The following is a 22,826-nucleotide window of genomic DNA, read 5'->3' as shown; positions in this document are numbered from 1 at the left end:
CCCTTCATCCTTTCTCTTCCTCCCCTTTCTCTCTTTCTCGGATCCATCATTTTTTTTAAATTGCAATCATCCTTCGGGCGATATGAATGACAGATTCAAATTAGATGAAATTGACAGATTCAAAATAAAAGGGCCAAAAGAATATCACTTCATACGCTGATTCAAGATGTCATAATCCGTTTAGCTCTTTGCCCATGTAGTGAATCGTAAAAGTACAGCCAAGTTTTTTCTTAGTTCTGGAACAAGCATGAATAAACGTATGAATTAGATGGGGGGTATGAATGATTAAGAATGGTTTGGAACCTTAAATCTGGATTCAGATTTTTTTCTTTTCTTTTGGATAAATTGGACTATCCTTTCTTGTGATTCACAAATGAAACATATCAATATATATTTATTCATAATTGTTAAGTTCTATTAATTCATACCCTCACAGAAAACAATGATATGGCATGAAGCCATGAATCTGATCCTTATTTTGTATATAACATAATATTTTATAAAAAATCAAAGAGCAACAGATTGTCAATTACAAGAAAAGAGTGATTGAATTAGCGAAGATTGACGCCCTTTAGCTTTGGTGTACAGAAATTGTAGAATCGTTTCAGTTCTGATGCCACAACGAGGAAGAGAAAAAGGAGGAGGGAGAAAGGGTGAGAGGCAATGGGAGAGAGGAAGGGGTAAAAGGGTTGATTTTATACCGTAAATCTCTATCATTAAATGAAATTGTAATCTAACGGTGTTTAGAGAGGTAGGCAAAGGTAGGCAAAAGAAGAATAGGCAGAATAACTTATCTTATTATTTATATGATAAAAAATAGAAATGGTACTTGTAACTAAAGGTTTCTGTAGATTTTGAAGGGAGGCACGCATTAGATGTACGACCAATTAGATGTATGACAAAAAATAATAAATAATGTTCACTTTCAAAGGTTTATATAAATTTTAAAGGGGAAAAGAGTAAAGCATATAACTCTCCCTCAATTGAGTCATATAGCTATTATTGAAGCTAAAGAAGTGGAGCAACAGTTATAATTTTCCATAATGATTATTTCATAATCTTCTCCTGAAATAAATTGTAGTATCCATTCAATTGGGTTAGTAACATCCATACCTCATCAAAACCTTTCTAGAAAACCCAATAAGAAAAAAAAACTAGCAAGGGAAAAAAAGTACATGACATGCACTATTAAAGCATTGACAAACTCCCTCATTAAAAATCTTTGGCCAAGAAAAACCCTGAGGGAAAAAATTGGCAAAAGAGAAAGGAGTATAATAATAAACATTCAAGGCTCCATCCTTTAGGGATTTTCAATTAAATATCATCGTGAAATTACCTACAATCACGATGCCCATTAAAATCATCTAACGATACGTTTTAGTTGCCATGTTGATCAAGTAACAGAACGTAATAAAATCTAGTATGGGAGAGTAAGAAACATCGTAATTAATGTTGGGTCTCTACGAAAACCCTCGCTCTTCCTTAGTTGCTTTCTTAAGGAAGTCAACATAATTAACAAACTCAATGTGTAACAGCCCGTTACGTACCGGTATTGTTAACATTAATTATGATATTAAGCGCAGTTACAATCACAACAGTTCATTTAAAAAAACGAGAATAAATTTTTTCCGACTATTACGCGAGCATTTAAATCATAAAAAGCGTAATAATTAAAAGCTGTGACCGTAACCGTAAACTCTTGCGGAAGACTTATTTTAACTATTTTTATAACTTACATCATTCATTATGAGTTACTAAGGAGTTCCCATAAACTCACTTAGCCTATATCCAACTTTACATTTTTACCAATTCGAACATGTTTCACTCTAAATTTTTCTGCGACCAAAACGATCGCAACCAACCCTTCTTCTCAGATTATATTTTTGTATTACTTAATTCCCTTTTTAACAAGCTATCATACGCTCAATTCGGAGCTCATTTGCTCCGGTTATCGCCGTTTGAAGTTGGATAAGCAATTAGCCCAAACAACCCCAAAAACAGCTCCAAACCACTCACATTTCTCGAATTACTGCACTCAATCCACTCAACCATTTGCTCTCAAATTTTTATCCTACAAACTAGACATCTAAAACTTCATTTTGATATATCACACGCTTAATTTGGCGGAGAAACGAAGCGGGAATTAATTTCCCAAATCCGGTCCAGAATCTGCCTCAGGTGCAGGGGCACATGGGCAGTCCGTGTTTATCTATTTTTTTCAGGCCGAAGATCAACCCAGAATTTCCTCAAATTTTGACACAAGGTATAGGACATCACAACCTTCAAAATGGCGTATAGCACGTCCCTAGGGGACTTCTATGGAGGGAGATATGCTCTTCCGAAGTTCGCCTAAAATCTGCCAATTCTACAGAAAATTCGCCAGAGTTTCCTTTGTTTTTCCAATAATCCCAAATTTGTAAAAGATCATTTAAACCTCAATGTACCTAATAAACACATGATAATACAGTAATAATCCAATGGGTGGCACACACAAGGACCAACAACGCCTTGGGGCACTTACAACCCAATCCAGTTTATAGTTATTAAACATAGAGTCCATATTAATCATTCTTAAGTAGTTGCAATCACTAACACCTTTTTCATGCATATTTCCATTATACATATTATCATAACCTAAAATAGGCCTAAGGCCCTTCCATCATAATTAGACATGCATCAATACTATTACAATATGGCTTTACAATTTACAACTTGAAACTAAAACTTCAAATTACATTCTTCTAAAATTTCAACTTAATTTAAAAGACAACATAACCAAATACATCACTACTAGACTTAGGAAAAATGGCATGAACAAGATGCTAATGAAGCTACTAATAAATACAAATGACATGTTCATGCCCTAAGTCTAGCCTAGGCCACACGTCCAACAAAATGCAAAATAAGAAGCGCTCCACCGCTCACTCTGCGGGCCTCTTGCCCGAGACTCCTGCTCCACTACTACCTCCTGAAATAAATGCCCCGAGACGGGGTGAGATATACGAATATATCTCAGTAACCAAGAGGTTCTGGAGAAAACTCCACCCAATGGTTCACTTCGATGCATATCAATAGAATACAACAACCACTTTGAAAACATGATATAGCAAGGGATTTAGAGAATTGGGAATATAAAGAAAACAAAATACGACGATACGGGATGGTAACCCCAATTCCACGTACGCCCTCGGCATATATAAGCCTATGGGTATCATCCAAGGTGTGTTCACAGAAACCACAACCATGATGCCCAAACCAACCAAAACGCCAAAGACATTCCTAGTGTGCTCCTACCCGGATCACACACCATGACCGCAGTCAACTGGAACTCCCTCCTGGAGACCTATCCAGCGGAAGTCCGAAAATGCCCGAAGGCTAATAAAACTGTCTACTGGCCAGAGACTCGGTACTGCAGTACCCATAGCAATAATGCATGCTTGCTCATGTGTTCTATACTATTCATACACACTTCCTACCGTTGCCATCAACTGGCAAGGTGGAACAGAAAAGGGGAACAAGCCCCAGTACCAAGAGGTTACCTGGAATATTGTTTCCACAAGCTCCGCAGCAGCATATCCCTCAACTTGGTACACAGCAGAATGCCTACACAGAGGACATTCCTAATCACTCACAATTCAAACAATACATGCTACTTTACAATTACACATGCATTGAACCAATTACTTACCTCAATCCACTTGGTCCAAGACCGATGGCAACTCACTGAATCAAGATTCAGGATTCAAGTCAACGTACGGCAACCTATACAATTACGTACATCCATCAGTACGCGTCAAATAGCATCAAATTGCAAAATCACAAAAATCCTCCCCATCCTCCCTTGATGGTTCGGCCATTGTAGTGTAAATTTGAGATTTATTTTTCTAAATTTTCTTTCTCATTTTGTTACGTCTCATTAGGTTGTCAATAGGCCAGTTCAAGTGCCGGTTCGTCATTTTCGCGTCGAATTCCATCAAAACGCGAAAATCGCAAAATCCCCCCTTTTTCCCTTGGAGGTTCGGCCATGTAGGTGTAAATTTGAGATTTATTTTCCTAAATTTTCTTTCTCATTTTATAACACTCCCTTAGGTTGTTTTGAGGCTAGTTCAATCGTCGTTTTTCCGTTTTTCGACATTTACGCATCGTTTTGCGAAATATTTCATTCTGGGCTCACTTAGGTCTCTAACACAATTCATTCTTTTCCATTGATTCAAACACTCTCCAAGCACAACACAACCCATCTAAGCACCATATAACTACTCAAATCATCATCCAAATCATTTTTCAACATCAATTCTTCAATCTTTCTTAAAAGAATCGAATTTTACCCTATGGCATTCCAAGGAATTTCCATACAACTTTAATCATTCCACACCTCATACAATCCTATTATATCAACATACAATCATACAACAACTCATCAATCCAATCCTAACACATTTTCAAAACTCAAAGTCATGACAACCTCAAAATTTTCTAAGTTAAAAATTCACATTTTTCATCAATAAATTTCATCGCATTTCTAGCTTTAATACATCATTCTAACACATTATCATCTAATACACATTTTCAAATTGAGCTCTCTAACACAACACATCATCAAATCAAGCTTTAGGTTTCCAAAAATTCAATCACAATTAAACCATGTAAATGGGATGGAAACATACTCACAACAAAGGCTAGAAGCTAACCCAAGACTCCTCCAAGCAATGGAAGATCAAAAAGCTCCATGGACAACCATTTTTTCTCCAAAATTTCGTGGCTGTAAATGGCCAATATCTCCCCAAATACACGGTTTCAAGGCTCAAGAGTGGTACCAATGTGTTTAGAAGGTTGTTTCCAACAAATTTCAACACAAAAATCACTTGATTTGGTTAAGAAATGATCAAGTTATGGTGAAAAGAAAATTTGAATGCAAATAGGGTTTTTGGGGGAGGGGGCTGCGGGTTTCATGAAGAAGAAGGGAGGAAAGTGATGCATGAATAGTGCCAAGCACATGTGGCTTAAGTCACTTAAGTGGGGTGGGTCCCACCGCCACCTCACGCGATTTAAAACTAATCCGAATTTTCCTCCGATTCCACTAAACGTCCGTAAATTCACAACCTATTTAGAAACTCAAATTTTTAACATTAACTATTCCCCTTTAATTAGGCTTGATCAGATGAATTAAGAGTCCTCCATTCGTTCGGAGAAAACACTGTTTTAAGCTATTACGCGCGCCATTGGCACGCTTCCCCAAACTGTCTTAATTTCATCGAATATTATAAGAAATCATATTTCCTAACTCATTAGACCATTTTTAACTCATATTTGAAACCTAGAGCTCAAAACTCAATCGGCACGTTTTACGGTGCAATCGTACCGCGGTATTTTTACCCGCGAAAAACACTATTCACTGATTTTTCTGAAACTTGCCTGTCCACTCAATTTTTCGTTCTGAACCCATTTCCAGGGTTATTTTTACCATCTGAGACCTTCTACTCAATTTTTATCTTCCTAGGGTTGCGTGTTGGCTAATTACCGTTTTGCCCTTTCTTTGTATTTTGGCCTAATCTTTTGGATTTTCACTAATCATTCACTTGATTGCTCACTTAATATTTTAATTACTTGATTTAAAATTGTGAGGTGTTATACAATGCAAGACAAAATATATCAATAAAATTTGTCAATAAAATTCCTATAAATGAAACATAAAAAATATTTATTCTAGAAGTAACATAAAGCAAACCATAACCAATAATTAAAAAATGAGTTGAATCAATCCAAAAAGATAATAGGAATCATTAATGTAAAGATGTATTTGCTAGTTCAAGAGCAAAATTCAACAAAATAATGTTGGCCTCTACCGTGATTAAGACAATAAGAGTAATTTTCATAGCATAAGATTTATGACGCTTATCCTTAGTTTATTTTTATTTAGCCACCTTTGTTTGACTTCTTTCTTTTTCATGATTTGACCTAAGGATGGATTTTCTACCGCCCTTTCAATAGATATATCATTATCTGTGCTGATAGATGGTTAGAATCTTTTATAATTTGGCATTTGCTTCAAGCAATATTTTTGAACTAACGAGTTAAAATTATATTTATTTCCATTCACTTCACGGATGTGGAAATTTGGCTTTTAAGCATTTGCCACAACACTATACTAAAAAATCTTTAAATTAATAATAAGGATTGCCAAACACTCACCGCTATTTCAGGAAAAAAAATGATATAATTTCTCAAATATCCAATACAGATTTTCAAGCACTCACTACTACTTCAGGAGCATAAGACACTCATTAATACTCTAAGAACAAGAGGATATATATATTGTCAAATACCCATTGTCACTTCAGAAGCAGAAACAAAAAATAAAAATGGAGAATTGGTAGATGAAGAAAGGAAGTATATGAAGATCAAAGCATGAACTCTTGGGAAACCATAAGAATATTATCAAATTATAATTCACTAATCTTTCATATAAGTTTTGTCTTTATATAAGACTCTGTACATGAATAAAGGTGTAAATACACTTCGATACAGTTGTATAGTGATTACATGGTATATCAAAAGTTATGAAAAATCAAATGATGATCCACACATCATAAAACATATGAAAGGCCAAAGGTCATCCACATATTAAAATACATATTTTATAAGAATATTAGCTAATTTATTTAACAAATTCAAATCTTTTATCCCATCGGGACATTTGATCCGTAGTAACAGTTTGAAATATGTTGGTAGGCGAATGCACACTCTTAAGGACTATGAGTTAGATATGTGATCTGTGATACTCCATATAACCAAAAAATTTAATTTGAGCATGGAAATATTTATTTTGATAGCTACTTAGATTATTAAATTCGGATGGGTAATGAAGAAGGAATTAAGTAATTACCCGTTTAATTAGCTAAGAATTTGTATTAGTAGTTGCTAGTACTCAGACAAAAAAAACTCACTTAAATCTATGGAATTAAGTCGAGTAATTAGTGGGTGAATTACTTTGACCCTATGATTTATAGGAACAGATTCACTTACCACCAAAAAAGTTTACCACTCTTACAACCAATTCAATCACCGTTGATTTTTGTCAATCTAACGGTTATAATCTATTGAAAATTAATAGCATTTATTGTGTCATATTTATTAATTAATTATTAATTTCTAATAAATTATAACCGTTAGATTGACGGAAATCAATGGTGATTAAATTGATTATAAGAGTGATAAACTTTTTTGATGGTAAATATATCCTGCCCAATGATTTATTTAGTTGAGGACTGAAACTAAGCTACCTAATTTAATTAGACTTTTCAAAATTTAGAACCAACCCTCTTAAACCCAAACAAGTGGCTAGTATCTAATTTTTATTTCTTTCCTTACACTCATTTTTATCTCTTATAATTCCACACGCTTAGCATAGAGGAAGCGGTCTGGTGGTAAGAAATCTCTTTTTTGTTGCATTCTTTTTCTTTTAGCTTTAGAGCATTTTTCGAATCTCCTCAGTATCACTTTTGGGAGGAGTTTAAAGCCTTAATCCTGGACCCGCCCCGAATCAGACTAATCGCGAAGCTCTGAACCGATGGAATATTTCCAAAAAAAAAAAAGAGCATTTTGATTGCCTCACTTGTGAGAGCACTAATCTCCTTTCTGCGGTTTAGGTTCGGCTACCTCAAGTTTAGGAAGAAGGGAGGTGCCTAGCCAAGGAAACAAAGACCAACAACTTGCAAATAGTGGTGAAGGATCGGCTCTAGGTAAGAGGGACTTAATTAATGTGTTATACAATACATTTTCTTACAGCCTAGTAACATGAGTAAATATGGGACCAATCTGATATCTGTTTGTATGAGACTGAATGACATGTTTGCATTGCTGCATTTTATTGAAAGCAGTGGCGGAGCCACGTTGGCTTGAGCCAGTTCTTTGTCCTTAACTGATTTTCAAAAATTAGCCACGTTTTATACATGGTTAAATGACTGTAGCACTAGGCTACATACAGGAAAGTATTTAGTATGGCATCGGCTAATTTTTTTTCTCGGGATGGGTTACTATGCGGGCTCCGCCGCTGATTGAAAGGATCAAATTCTGTCATTGAGTTATGAGGTAATCACAAATTTGTGTTGTCATATACGGTGGAAATCGACAATCACACAAAATTGAGAAAACAGAACAGAGAAAAGAGTAGAGAGATTGACACGATGATTTATCCTATTTCACCCAATATAGGCTACGTCCAGCTTGTCTGTACTATATTCACCTCACCGCCACTGGTTACAAGTCACTCGATTTACAAAAAAAATATAAATAGGATTAGAGAACCCTAATAACAGCTATTCATGGGCCCAAGCCCAAACTGCTAAGAAAATTACAATAAATCAGAGGCCCACAATAATACCTAGTCTCTATCCTAGTTGCCTTTCTGCTGACCCCGACAACAAGGACATTCATCAGCATGCGACGTATGAGCTATACCCAACAATATATTTGCCGTAAAATTTCTGTTTTTCTGAGTTGCTGACGCTGTAAATATATGAGTTCTCTGTCTTTCACGTGGAAGTAACGAACCTTGGCCCGGTTCTCTGTTTATGGAGAAGGTAAGACTCCATTCTGGAACTCTGAATGGCACTGCCTCTGCTCTGAATTATTGCCTTGTTGGCAGTTATTTTGGTTCCAACTGCTGGATTCATTTACGTTCTTGTTCTGTAATGAATTTATTGTACACTGATCTTGTATCAAGTTCCCCCTTACTGAGATTCAACATCTCACTCCCCTTTATGGGCTGCAATCTGCAGGAGAAGATAAAAGAAAGACAAAAATATAGGTGTGAAGAATTGAACAAGGGACTGCATATTTTCCATGATTATTTTTCTTTTTGTTAACTACTATGATGTAAAGAACTGAACTAGTTGTAGTTTAAATCATGGATTTGATGTACTCTGTAAGACATGTTATTTTGAGCAAAGAGGTGTAACTAGGACTGTATGGAAGTTTATTAAGCCCCAAAATGAATCTCTAGCTCCTACTTGAAGTTGGTTGTAAAATATTAGTACTAATATATCAGTCTGCAACTTTTCAGCTTTGACCACCTTCTGTCTTTTGAACATAACATGAGTTGGAGTCCTCTGAATTTTGTGAAACTGGTTGCAAATCAAAGATAACTCTCTAATCTTTCAATCTGGAAATTTTCAGAATGTTTGAATATCCCTAGCAACTGCAGTTCAATGGGAAAGTTGGTTGCATATTACTATTACCTGTCAAAAAATTTCTGATGAAACAGTCAACTTTCCCAGAGCATAACTCTATCTAGGGACCTCCAATTGATGTGATTCTAGTTGCATTTGAAAGATTAGGCGAGCTACATTATTGTATTATTTTTAATATACATCCCCAACATTAATTACAGGATAAAAAACATAATTAAACCGCATTAATAACATAGAAAAAATGTTTGTTGACATTTTAAGTGGAACGACTGTTATTTTGGTGGTTTTTTATCTTCTTTTTTTCCACAATACTCCTTTTCTTTCTCCTCTTAATTTTATAGAGGAGAGAAAGCAAAAAATCACTAATACATCAAAACACAATAGTCTCACTTAAAATAACATAAAATTATGTCCTTTAAAATAATAAATAATTTTTCCAATAAAATGAACAAATTTCATCAACATTTTTAATAACATGAACAATTAGGATTAAATTTGTGAATTTTAAAGGTTTCGAAAAAAATAAAACCAAATATAATTGTAAGACGAAAATGAAATATATAATAAAGTTATACTTTTTGCCTTAATTATTTAATTTTACTATTTTTACCACAGCAAACCACCGGTGTAAAGTGACGAGTAGGGGTGTAAATAGATCAGGTTAGCCCAGTCTAGCCAACGACCCGGCCTACATTGAGCCCGGCTCAGGCCCGGTCTTTCAGAAAAATAGAGTAAGCTTAGGCTTATAAAAAAAAATTTAACAAATAGGCCATAGGCCAATTTTGTCAAGTCCGGCCTACAGCCTTGTAGGCTGGCCTATTTAATTTATTAAAATAAAATAATAAAATAATATTATTTTATGTGGCAAAGACGCAAAGTACCAAATACCAATACCAACCCTAATTGATGGTGGTTTAAAGATTTTTAGATGAATGACATTCTGTTGTAGACTTTATTTCAGCATTCAGTAATTGTATTTTTCTTATTTTTTCTATTTCATTGACTCTATTCATCTATGATATACATTCTAGAGCTGATGTATTATGTTGACTCTTTCTTGTTTGTCATTTTTTTCTTATGAGAAGTACTAGTGCTAGTGCATGCATGAATAGAACTTTCTTTGCTCTATACAATTATTTTTTTTGCTTAGTATCTACAGTGAGAGGCCTACAAGGCCTGTAGGCTATGTCAGACTTTCTTATTTTTAAAAATAGGCCAGGTTTGGCCTACAAATAAAGCCTTTAGTAGGCCAGATAGGCTAAATTTTTTTGGCGTAGGCTTGGGCCAGGAAGGCCAAAGCCCAACCCATTTACACCCTGGTGACGAGTTGAGGACCATTCCTTTAGTGTCCTGCAATAAAAACCAGAGACGCCAGCCACTAAATGCATTCGGGTACTATATTAGACATTATCTAAAACGCTATCATCTCAAGAATATAATAATAAGCAATGACAAATGAACAACCATGGTCTCTATATTTTTTTATGCCCATGATCATGCTTTAATTTAAAAAACTCCAAACATCATCCTTTTAAAAGCAAAATCACACGCACTAGCACATAATGATTACTCCATAAAGAAGTTGAAAGCAATAATTACATTCACAAGCTGTCCTCTATATTCTATGGACATGATACCTCAAACTACAAGAAAAAGGACGAAAAGGCTGTTTACAGTTCATATCCCGTAATTTGTGTCATATCCCTCCAAGGCAAAAAAACACAGCATAATGTGGGATAAAAGACTATAGGTACGTGGCATAGGATTCAAAACTGTTTTGAATACATATTGACCCCATTGGACTATAAGAAGGTTTATTTACATGCTAAAACATAAAACATTGTAAAACGAAGTACTGGTGAATTCTAGTAGCTACCATAGGTGGTTGCCATTTACATGTTGCCAAGGGTGCTGGCTGTGGAGCCATGGCACAAGTGTTGCTACTGTACATGATTTAGCTGCTTTCACATGTCTCCCAAGATGCACTTTGGCAGCGTCTTTTCCTCAAGCTCACCTGAAAATGAATGGGATAATCAGTATTGGTCATTAAGCAACATAACAATCCCCAAGTAGTTACACTATGACCAATCAATATGAAAATGAAGGTACCATTAAAAAAAAAAAAAAAAGATGTACAAGGCTCCCCGACTTGCAACGATTGGAGTGAGAGTCAATTGTATGCAGCCTTACCCTTATATTTTTGCAAATTTTTGCAAAGAGGCTATTTTCCAGACTCGAACCTGTGACCTTCCGGTCACAAGGAATAACCTTAACGCTGCTCCAAGGCTCACATTCTAATTATGTAGGTAGTGTGTTATTAGTTAAACAACAGTAACAAATACAAGAAATATTCCAGGACCTTAAGTATCTTAAGTTGTTATTATGTATAAGAAATGTTGATACACAAGAGAATATTATTTCAAACAAAAAAATTTCACTGGTGAGTAACCACAGCTTTTGAATTCGACCTTGATAACTATGCTTTTGAGTTTTGATGCTTTCTTTTTGTAGAGGGTTGGATGGTTAAGAAGAGAACTGGAAGCATTGAGCACAGACAGAGTTACAGGTACACTTAATGACAAAAGGAAATTTAAGAAAGAGGTTCAGACATAAAGCTATGCAATGGATATGTGCAAGAACGGCTGGTAATGAAAGGAAATCGAAATCATAAACTCTTTCCACATACTGAATTTGTAGTTGTGGAATCATATTAAATTCAAGCATAAGAAACCGTTATATACTAGAAAGAAGGTACAAATACAATCATCACATATAGTCAACAACAACAGATGACCATGACTAGAGAATTGTTTCACATACATGCTTCTAAGACTAAGTTGTTCTTGATAAAAATTTGAATGGTGGTAATGGTAGATAACAAGTAGTAAATTATACCTTAGATGATGAAGGGGGCAAGGAAGCCCCACGCACTGGGTTTCTTAACTGTTTAATTTGTTGAAGATGGTTTGCTATCTCCTCCAGAAGCTTAAACTGACGTTTTTCACTTTCAACATTCTCCGCAAATAAAGTCAATTTTTCTTTTTCATGTTTTACCATTCTCAGCCTTTCTCCAAGAATTTCAATCTCATTGTCAATCTTTAACTTTTCATTATGAACTGCTGATGAAGAATCGCTTTCAGAATCAAAAGGCAAAGTTTTGCATCTTGAATTATAGAACATGGATAATTGACTAGTTGGGCCATCATCACTATTCTCATTTTCTGTCTTGCTTGTCCTTGGACAATTACTCACTGTATTAGTGCTCGGTACTGCTACAATTCCAAATTCAAGATAACTGTTTCTGGATTCATTTGAAACAGTACTAAATAAAGAGCTGCTTAACTTTTCATTTTCCTCTTCTCTAAGTTTTATGTTGTCATCTACAACATGAACATCAAGAACATCAGGTTCAGTATCATAAAAAGAGCTATGTATATCACTGTGCATTTGATCCTTGTGTTCTGTGTTTTTCTCCAGCTCTTCTTCCTCTTCTGTATCGATACAAGTTTGAGTAATCATATAATTTGAGGAAATATTTGATGCTTCATCTTTCTTAACAATTGATATGGTGCTTTCACTCTGCAGTGGATCTTCATGTGTTTCAACTGAAAGTGGAGGTCTTTGTCCCCATTCATCAAGCAGCAGCTTTGGCTTGTCATTTGACTGGTCACTTCCATTCAAATCCATCTGCCTATAAGCTTCAAGCTCCTTTTCCAGAAAGTGATTCTCCCTTTCCCTTCTTATAAGGATCTCTTCCAGAATATTCATCTCTTCTTCATCATAAGAGACTCTTTCTTCTATCATCCTCAGGTATTGTCTCATTTCCATTTCCACTGATGCCTTCTCCTCCTGCAGACGTGATATCATAGCCATGGCTTCATCAGCTGCAGTAGCAGCTGCAGCTCTCTCCTTTTCTAGCTCTAGGTAAAGAGCAGCATAGGCAGCTTTCTCTTCTTCAAGTGCGTTTTCCAACATCTTGATACAGTTCTCTTCATTTCGAACAATCTGGACATTGTCTTGCTCATTACTCATGTAGTGTTCCAATGAAGATGATTTTTTGTCCTGTCCTGGACTAACAGCTGCAGCTGTCTCCTTTTCTAGCTCTAGGTAAAGAGCAGCATAGGCAGCTTTCTCTTCTTCAAGCGCGTTTTCCAACATCTTGATACGGTTCTCTTCATTTCGAACAATCTGGACATTGTCTTGCTCTTTACTCATGCAGTGTTCCAATGGAGATGATTTTTTGTCCTGTCCTGGACTAGCAGCTGCAGCTCTCTCCTTTTCTAGCTCTAGGTAAAGAGCAGCATACGCAGCTTTCTCTTCTTCAAGTGCGTTTTCCAACATCTTGATACGGTTCTCTTCATTTCGAACAATCTGGACATTGTCTTGCTCTTTACTCATGTAGTGTTCCAATGAAGATGATTTTTTGTCCTGTCCTGGACTAGCAGCTGCAGCTCTCTCCTTTTCTAGCACTAGGTAAAGAGCAGCATAGGCAGCTTTCTCTTCTTCGAGTTCATTTTCCAACATCTTGATTCGCTTCTCTTCATTTCGAACAATCTGGACATTGTGTTGCACATTACTCATGTAGTGTTCCAGTGTTGATGAATATTTTTCCAGTACTGGACTATCAACCATTGATCCATCAAATTCATAACTATGACAGGACTTTTCACACAAATCATGACCTGTTTGGGCACCTTCATCGTCTAAATAGCAGGATGGAAAAATACAGCAAGTTAAAAGCCAATATCTAGTATGCATAAAATAATAAAAATACATTGAATACTTGTTCAAAACGAATATAAGATTCAACTTGTTATGCCTTGACAAAATCATTTATCATTATAATCACAAGATGTTGAACTTGGCAGTTTGCAAGAGTCATAAATATTCTAACATGTGGGAGCTAGTATAGCATATATTAGAAAGACTGCAAATTCACATTAACAATAAGTGACTTCAATTGAAATCATTGAATGAACGATAATCATGTTAATAATTTCTCACTTACCGAGCACACTAACTTCTTTCCCTGAAGCAGGATTTACGCTTTCACTGATTTTATCTCTAATTATACTGCCATAACAAGGCAAGCAGGAAGAGAGGCCAACATCAGACTGCAGATTATCAGAAGGAATAACCATAGAGGCTTTTCCACAATCATAATTACCCTTTCTCCTGCGCCTAATCCCAGACCTTCGTTTCAGACTCATGATCCTCTTTCCCTTAGCATCATACCCGTTTTCCTTATCAACTAAGGAAAGCAAACGTGGTCCTGAAAATGAACTACAAGATGCTTCATCTTCCAAATCAACAAGCCTATTATCAGATACTTTCTCTGCAACCATTTTGTCATTGGCATTGCATGAATGACACTTCACCCTAACCAGATCAAAAGGAAACCTTTTAGCCGCCATCACTTGAATGGAGCATATCTTCCTTGAAGGCCACTCAAAGAGTATTTTGTGCAGACAGAAGTTACTACTCTTAAACCCAAAACTCCCCTTGCAGGGACAAGGAAAGTAAAGTCCAAAAAACCAGAAGAATTTGGAAGCAAAGAAAGCAATAGCTGATCCACAGAGCAAGAAATAAGCAACAAAAAGGTCAATAAAGGCTCCAATAAGTCCTCCCAGTGTCCAAGAATGAATTTCCTGCAAAGCCATCTTCCCTTGAAGAACTCAGAAACCAAGTACTCTCTCAAGAAGCAATTAACCATCACAAGTGCCAAAAGAGCTGATGAACATATTAAAGACCCACCAAGCAAAATCCAAAATTTTCACATACCCAAATCTAAAAATCCCCAATCAAAAGCAACCATAGAACAAAAAAACCAAATTGACAAAAGGATTCAGATCAAAGCAGGTAGCAGAACAACTTGAAGAAGAAAGCAAGAATACAAAAGAAACCCAAGATCATGCATTCATGCTTTGAAGAAATTACCAACTCACAATCAAAACTCAACCCTTTTCTTCTCCCTACTTTTGAAAATGATTACAGAAGCTTGGTGCATAGAAAAAGGAACCTGGTTTGGAGATAAAGTTGGCGGTTCAAACTTCGAAGTTTAGACTAAAGATTAACAAGAGTACTTGCAGGGATGAGAAAAAAAAAAAAAAAAAAAAAACACAATAAAAAAACCCAGAAAAGAATCAAAAGAACACTAAAGATTTGATGAAAGAATTTGAAATTTCCATTTGATGTTAAGGCTTGTAGAATAATCTAATGCAAACCACTAACGTTCCAACCAAATTCATCATTTTTTTGGTACAAAGACTGCGACTTTTGCTTAAGGGAAAGTTAGCAGCTACCCACAGGAAAGAAACGACGTCGTTTGCTATCTCTTCCAAACTTGCCACGTGGCAATGGAGTGTAATGTGTAAGCATTTATTAGCTTTTCCCCCAGTGAGCTGTATCTTGTCCCATGCAGCTATGAATCTATGATGGACTAAACGAAGTTTCGAGTTTCAACTCATAATCAAATGTATTTTATAAAAACAAAAGGAAACGTGAAATGATGCCAAAAATAAATTACCTACGCCGCAATGCCGAAATCTTTAGCGGAGGTATGCGCCGAAAGATAGGCCTTCAGTTATCATATGGTTCTCAATTTGTATTTTGCCACGAAAATAAAAAATTGTGGGGTTAATATTAACTAATGAAAAAGAATTATTGCTTATAGTCCTTCTAGCATTTTTTTAAAATTTATTTTTGTATAATTAATTAGGAAAAAGTATATATTCTTTTAAAAGATGATCGTTTTAAAAGAGAGAAAGAGATATATCATAAAAAAAAAAAAAAATTCCATGATTTATCTCTTTTTTTCTTTTAAAAGGACATAATTTTATATCATTCAAAAGGACACATACTTTTTCCAATAAATTAAGAGTTTGATGTTTATCCTTTTAAAAGATATATAATTATAGAAAAAAATATTTCCCCAGTCACGGGAGATAAAGTTATTTTCAGTGAGCTCAAAACGACGTCGTTTTGGTATTATAAGATTAAAAAATTATAATGATAAGACTAAAATAATCCTGCAATATATTATAATTACAAAAATATCTTGATTTCCACCCAAAATGACGTCATTTTGGGCTCACTGGAGATAACTTATCTCCATTGAGTGGAGAAATCTTTTACTCATAATTATACTAAGGATTCACTTTTTTGCAGTTATTGCATAAGTCCAATACGACGTCAATTTGGGGCAAAAATCATGGTATTTTTGTAATTTTAATTTATTTCAGGATTATTATAGTCTTTATAATTATAATTTTATAATATTTCAATCTTAAAACGACGTCATTTTAGAAGTAAATGCAGATAACTTATCTGCATTAACTGCAGAAATATTTTTCTGTTATACTATTTTAAATGAGAAAAAGAAATACATAATAAAAATCATGGAAGGAGAAAATGAAAGTTTTTTAATTTAAATTTTAAATAAAAAATATTAGTTTTAACTAAAATAACCATCATTTAAAAGAATAAATATTTCCTCACCAAAAAAAAAAAAAGAATAAATATTTTTTTCATAAATTAATTATGAAATATTTTAGAATGAATTAATTTTTTTAGTTTATTTTCTATCTATAACACCCTACTTTATATATATAACGCCCTATGTGCATCCGGTACATTACTACTCTATGATTTCATTACAGTAATGAGGAAGAACGGAACCCATACAAAACTTTACTCTCGAAGATCATGATAAACGCTATCATTAAAGTAAATTGAGAGTAAACTGATTAGTACTAATAATTCAAGTCTCATCTAACAAATCCAAACAAAATTGCAGCAATGATTGATTCCGACGACAAAAGTAATGGAAAACAGATCTGACAGTGTGCAATTGATGTAAATTTGGGAATGCTTGGCTGCCCCAAAAATTCTGATATTTGGAGACAAGAAACTAGATATTTGGCGCTTTTACAAAGATATTTCATTTGTTTAATTTGGTTAAGAATTGAAGGAGTTATGCCTTTTTTAAGTGGACTTCTAATTTATGTATACAACAGAGATATAGTTCTCTGGCGGTCATGATTCCATGCAAAACTGGGAATGTATCTTATTCCCATTGAAAACACCATATATTTTTTGTTGTTGAACAACCAATTTGATATAGACTTGGTGTGTGCAGCCACTGTTAACTAACAGGTGCCAAAGAAACATTGAAAGAGTTGATGAATAATAGGAGTCAACATCTTAGATTCAAGGTTAAATAAGATTTAATCAATCAAATCTTATATATCATAAGCTTGCTTCAGTTTAACATCTCATGCATGATATATATAATAATGTTGTGTATCTGTGAAGAATTATATTGTTTTTGTTTGTACTTTTAAATAAGCATTTTTTTTAATTTTTATTAAACAGTCTATTTTTTTAATAATGGTATTTCTATGGCTGCCCCCTATGTATCATCAGTCATCTCATCCTTTTTATAAAAATTAATCACTGTCGTTCGTTAAAAAAATATGAAAATCAAGGGCTCAAGTTCTATTCACTGTTTCTCTCCATATATTCGAGAAAGCTTCACCCAAAAAGAAAACATACTTCAGGACGAACTATTCTCCAATAGATCTACCCACGAGTCAACTAAAATATCTTTATGTTTGCAGCCGGTGGCGGACCGAGGAAATTATATGACGGGGGACAAAAATTTATCTTACTATTATAAAAAGACAATGCCAGTTTTGCTTTGATGATCACACTAAGAATACAAAAATACTTGTTAAGAAGAACCTAATAAAATTACATAATCTTTTGCCAATTTTTTGGTTAGAATGTCAATTTTTTGCTTCTCGTGACAATGGTGCAATACACTCTCTATTTCAATGAGGAACTAGTCTTAAGACCCTGTATTTTGTTTGTAAGATCTATTTTTAATTGTTTACCTTCATGCCTTATAGTGTTATAGTTGCACTTTCTTTGATTTCTTCAGAATCTTATTTTTTTACTTAGCTATTATTTAGCATAAGACACAGTAAATTAATTAATGTGTTATTTATATTTAGCATTTGGTCCCAACTAATAATTGATAACTATTACTGACATTTTTCCTTTGCCAACAAAGTCAAAACGTAAATACTCTTCTCCTTAGTTCTAACATGACAATCTGTACAAATTTTTAATGATTATAAAAAGAAAATTAGATAATCAATCAATATAAAATTAAATTATAGACAAATTTGATAGGTAGAGCGAATATGCATTACTAACTAAACTTTTCTTTATATACAACGGAAAAGCAAGCTTTCCACATTGATTGGGGAGGGTAGCAGACCAAGAACAAAATCTGTCATATATGCTGGCAGGTTAAATTTGATAAATAATAGTTATCAATTGAGTGCAATGAACGAATGGAACACTTTTTTATAAATAGTATCGCTTGTCTTTCACTTTTTATAAGCACTTTCAAAATTTTGTTTTTACAGACCATGTTGAATATCATATAGTAGAACATATTTTCATATTTTAGAGGGAGCGGGGGCCCACCCTAGCCCCCCATGTAGGTTCGCCCATGTTTGCAGCTCACGAGAACTCTATCTTGCATCTCCATGCAAGTAGCTAAGTTGTGCTAGTCTTATCCAATATCACCAATGCCCATTCTCGATATATCTAGATTATGAACATATTTCTAGCAATGAACGTGTGGTGTTATTGGGTCTCATGATCGTGATCTCTATCACAGATTCTCAATAACACACTCGTTCCATTCCAAGAGCTTTATCCAATTACTCATATTCAATATAAATATATAATATTTGAGACATGCAATATGAAACAAGATAAAAATATTTTTATTCATAATAATAATGAAGTAAATGGTCCATTTCACTCTTAGATGATCTCTGATACACCTATATATTAATATCATGATGAGGGATTCACTTGTCTAACTTAACTCATTGATAATGATATGAAGTCGGACTCCGCCTGAAGATGCCTGACACCACCATCTAGCCATCTAGAATTGAGGTCAATGAGTCCTAAATATATTTAAAACAATTCAGCTCGACCCAACGGAAAAACAAAGAAAATCTAAAAGATGGACAAAAAATGTTGCACCTAATTCTCCTCTTGCGTTTTTGAGCTCTCATTCTCTATCACTTTTAGACTGTGGCTACTGCCCTTGTTTTGCATGTGGAAACCTAGTATTCGTTATTTGGGCTAGACAATTAGAACCTATGTGAAAAAGGCCCAACAACTTGTACTTAAATATTTTGATTTTTCGGATCCTTCTTAGTTCCAATCCAACTCGCTTCTTTTAAAAGCAAAATATTATATTTCATTTATGAAATTGGGAAAACAAAAGTATATTGTTGAAACATTCATCTTTTATCTGGTAAAATAAATCTTTTCATCTCATATGAAGCAAAATAGATGTTTTCAAGACTTCAAAACTTTACGTTAGACCTTTTAGTTTTTCATAGACTAATGAAAACATTAAAAAACAATGGGTTTTATTTTTCTTATGTTGCATGAGATAAGTTGTCTCATGGAACACACAAAAAGTAAGTGGAACCCACTTTTTTATTTTCTCTCTCTTCCTTTTTAGTAGGTCCCATTTATTTTTTTTGTATTGCATGAGACAACTTGTCTCATGCAACATAAAAAAAATAAAACCCAAAAATAATATTGGCTAGTGAGGATTTGCCAGGTGGAGGAAAACTTTCTAGTTAGGGTAAAATTTACCACCTCATTTGTATAAGTATAATTTTGAAAATAAATATATTTCTACAATAAATTTCATTACTTTACATATTTTAAATAATACTTTAACAATATTATTTGATGAAAGTTTAAACAAAAAATACAGAATTCAATCCCTTACAAAAAGCACCTATATTAGTCCTTTTTGAAGAACTAATGTGAGTCTTCTTTAAATTTTTGAGGAACCACAATTTTAAAGAACTGAAATTTCATAAGACCATAAGTCAAAAAAATTTATAAAAGATTAAAATGAGTTCTGTGTTTTTTTGTTGAGGACCTAAAAGAGTATTTATTTACTCTTAAAAAATAAACAAATAACTGACAAAATACAATAGGTTTTTTTATTTTTCTATTGAATGTTATTAAAAAAAGGAAGAGTGTTTATCCTTTTAAATGACACAACTTATATCCTTTCAATCTCACAAAGAGGTAGGACCCACACTTTTTTTTTTTTTTTTGTCAACTCTTTCTCCTCCTTTATCTATCTCTTTTTCTCTCTTAAAATGATACAACTTTACCTCCTTTAAAATAACACACACTTTTCCCTTTTTTTATATATTTGCGGGAACAAAATTGGAAGGATATATCCCATGAAATGAGTACAGTAATTAACTACTATAGAACCTATATTAACCAACCCTGAACTTAATTAAAAGAACAAACACGTTATATGGGAATTACATTTTGAAACTCAAGAAAATTATTTGGCAACGATTCATCAACCAAAGTGGTTATGCCATTGTATCTTGGTTTTGTTCTGTCAATATCAGGGGAAAGCCCATGTTCCATTGTCTTCCTCTTGTTATTGATGGCTTGTTGTAGTGATTGCTGCTGTTGTCGGTCTTCTGTTGGCTGAAACTGTGCTTGTTGCTGTTCATTTTGGATATGTTGCTGTTGTTGAGCTTCTGAGTTTTCAAGCTTTTCTTGGTTTTCTTGCTTTTGATCTTTCAACTTTGTCTTCATTATATGGGGTTTAAGCCTATCCATATCTGACAACCTCACTGGCTTCAAGAAAAACTCCTCTGCTCCTTCATTCAGGCATCTAAACGAGTTTAAATATTCATCAGATATAAAGAATCATTTCAATTCTAAAGCCTAAATTATTAGATGAGGGACATATTAATGTTATTATACTATATTTCCTTAACACATGTCTCAAATATAAATCCATCTAAACAATCATTTCAACTCAAAAGGTTTATAGTTTTATATTACATTTTTCTTACAAGTGAGAGAATAAAATGTGATGAAATCTTTCTGAGTTCTTTCCATTACCTGCTAATCCTGGAAGGCACATTTTCAGATGACATAATCACCACCGGTATGTTTTTAAAAGATGAAGATTCCTGAAAAATCAAAGAAAATCCTATAAATCTTTAAGTCTGTTGTTTCCAGGTGGTAGAACATAGTACATAACTTTCATAGACATACACAACATTCCAAATGAATAATATTTTTATATATTGGACCAGATCTGTTTTGGGTGGGAAAAACATTCCAGGAAATTCTCTTTGATGTTTTCTGGTAGGTAATAAAACTCAGGATCCAAGAAAACAACTTTCAGAAATAGCAAATTGGAAAGAATGCATGGTTTCACTATGGAAAAGTCTTTACATTGGCCTACATGGCAAAAACATAAATCACAACAGGGAAAACTTACAAGAGTGAATAATATACTGATGTTAAGAGATAAGAATATGAGGAATAGAAAATTGAGCATACCTTGATTTTCTTGAGTAAATCATAGCCTGTCATGCCAGGCATACAGTAGTCTGTTATAACAAGGTTCACCTCCACTTCCTAAAAAATTACCAAAAAAAAAAAAAAAATTCCAAAGAATTTCAGATCCCCAGAAAACAAGAAAGAAAGAAAATGAAAAATAGAAACAAGGGACTAAGGAATCTTTATACAATTTGAGCAGATAAACCAAACCATACCATACCTGATGATTGTTAAGAGAAAAAGATGGTGTATTTGGGTTGCTTTGGTCATTCTCATGCAAGCCTAGAAACTCTAAAGCCTTGCTACCAGAATCAACTGTAGTAACTGCCATTTATAAAACAGAGTTCATTAATATCATATAACATACTAGAAATGAAAAGATATATATATATATAAAAAAAAAAAAAAACAATTTTTCTCATATTTTGTTGGTTTTTTCTTCTTTGGGTGTGTGTGTTTAATCTGCTAGAAATAAACTACCTTGGTATGAAGAGGTTTTGAGGAGTCTCTCAATCAGTTTTCTATCTATCATGCTGTCATCAACTGCCAATACATGGAACTGTGACTCTGTAGCCATCCCCATTGCACCAACTAAAGATACAAATTGAAACACAGAACTACTACACAAATAGATTATGAGACGAGAAATGAAGAACCAATGGATTGGAAAGAGGGTCTTTGGTTCTTTCCTTTTTCTTTTCTTTTCTTTTTTTTCCCTCTTTGCTTTGTTCTTCCTTCCCCTTGAGGTAAGATGGCTTTTTGTTTTTCTGTTATTCTTTATGGGAATGATGATATGAGGAAATGTGAAGAATAACTTTTGTATAGAGATCCTACAAAGCAAGATCCAGTCAGATTTCACCCCAAAATCTTGCAAAAATTTCCAAGCTGACAATATTGAATCACAGTGAAAGCAATGCAAAAAATAAAAAAATAATTGAAGATAAAGACTTAAAAAACAAATTAGCTAATGAATAAAATAAAGAAATAAATCCCAGAGAATATTTTTTAGGTTGAGGGAGGAGGTGGGCTTCGCTTTATTTTATTTTGAGTAAATATCATTTTTTGTCCTCATCAAATTTCACGATATTCGCTTTAATCCCTAGTAAATAAAAAGGCTCATCGTGGTCTTTATAAAATTCAAAATAAACCTATTTTAGTCCTTTTAGAAACTAATATGAATTTTTTTTGAATTTGTAAGGG

General features: G+C 34.0%; 1 protein-coding gene across 3 annotated transcripts; it reads right to left on the bottom strand.

Moving 5' to 3' along the window:
• Window positions 1-10,743: 10,743 nt before the first annotated feature.
• Window positions 10,744-22,514, bottom strand: LOC133310859 (two-component response regulator ARR9-like). 3 transcript variants are annotated; one of them, XM_061511864.1, is made up of 8 exons: window positions 22,107-22,514; window positions 21,847-21,950; window positions 21,627-21,695; window positions 21,180-21,250; window positions 20,842-20,946; window positions 14,200-14,384; window positions 12,087-13,894; window positions 10,744-11,205 (listed from the first exon to the last, which is right to left on the bottom strand). In XM_061511864.1, the coding sequence occupies exons 1-8, from the start codon at window positions 22,207-22,209 to the stop codon at window positions 11,146-11,148; spliced, it is 2,505 nt and encodes an 834-aa protein (XP_061367848.1). In that variant the 5' UTR covers window positions 22,210-22,514; the 3' UTR covers window positions 10,744-11,145. The 3 variants fall into 3 exon arrangements, with proteins under 3 accessions (XP_061367848.1, XP_061367846.1, XP_061367849.1); XM_061511865.1 differs by lacking the exons at window positions 10,744-11,205; window positions 12,087-13,894; window positions 14,200-14,384 and having other exon boundaries at window positions 20,324-20,946; window positions 21,627-21,704; window positions 22,107-22,491; XM_061511862.1 differs by lacking the exons at window positions 20,842-20,946; window positions 21,180-21,250; window positions 21,627-21,695; window positions 21,847-21,950; window positions 22,107-22,514 and having other exon boundaries at window positions 14,200-15,420.
• Window positions 22,515-22,826: the final 312 nt, after the last annotated feature.

The sequence above is a fragment of the Gastrolobium bilobum genome, unplaced genomic scaffold, assembly GCF_033153095.1.
Source record: "Gastrolobium bilobum isolate Gb01-03AN ecotype WA unplaced genomic scaffold, APGP_CSIRO_Gbil_v1 utg1262, whole genome shotgun sequence".
In the NCBI taxonomy this organism is placed as follows: domain Eukaryota; kingdom Viridiplantae; phylum Streptophyta; class Magnoliopsida; order Fabales; family Fabaceae; genus Gastrolobium; species Gastrolobium bilobum.
Note: the sequence above shows the minus strand (reverse complement) of the source record. Positions and strands in the feature narration are given on the sequence as shown.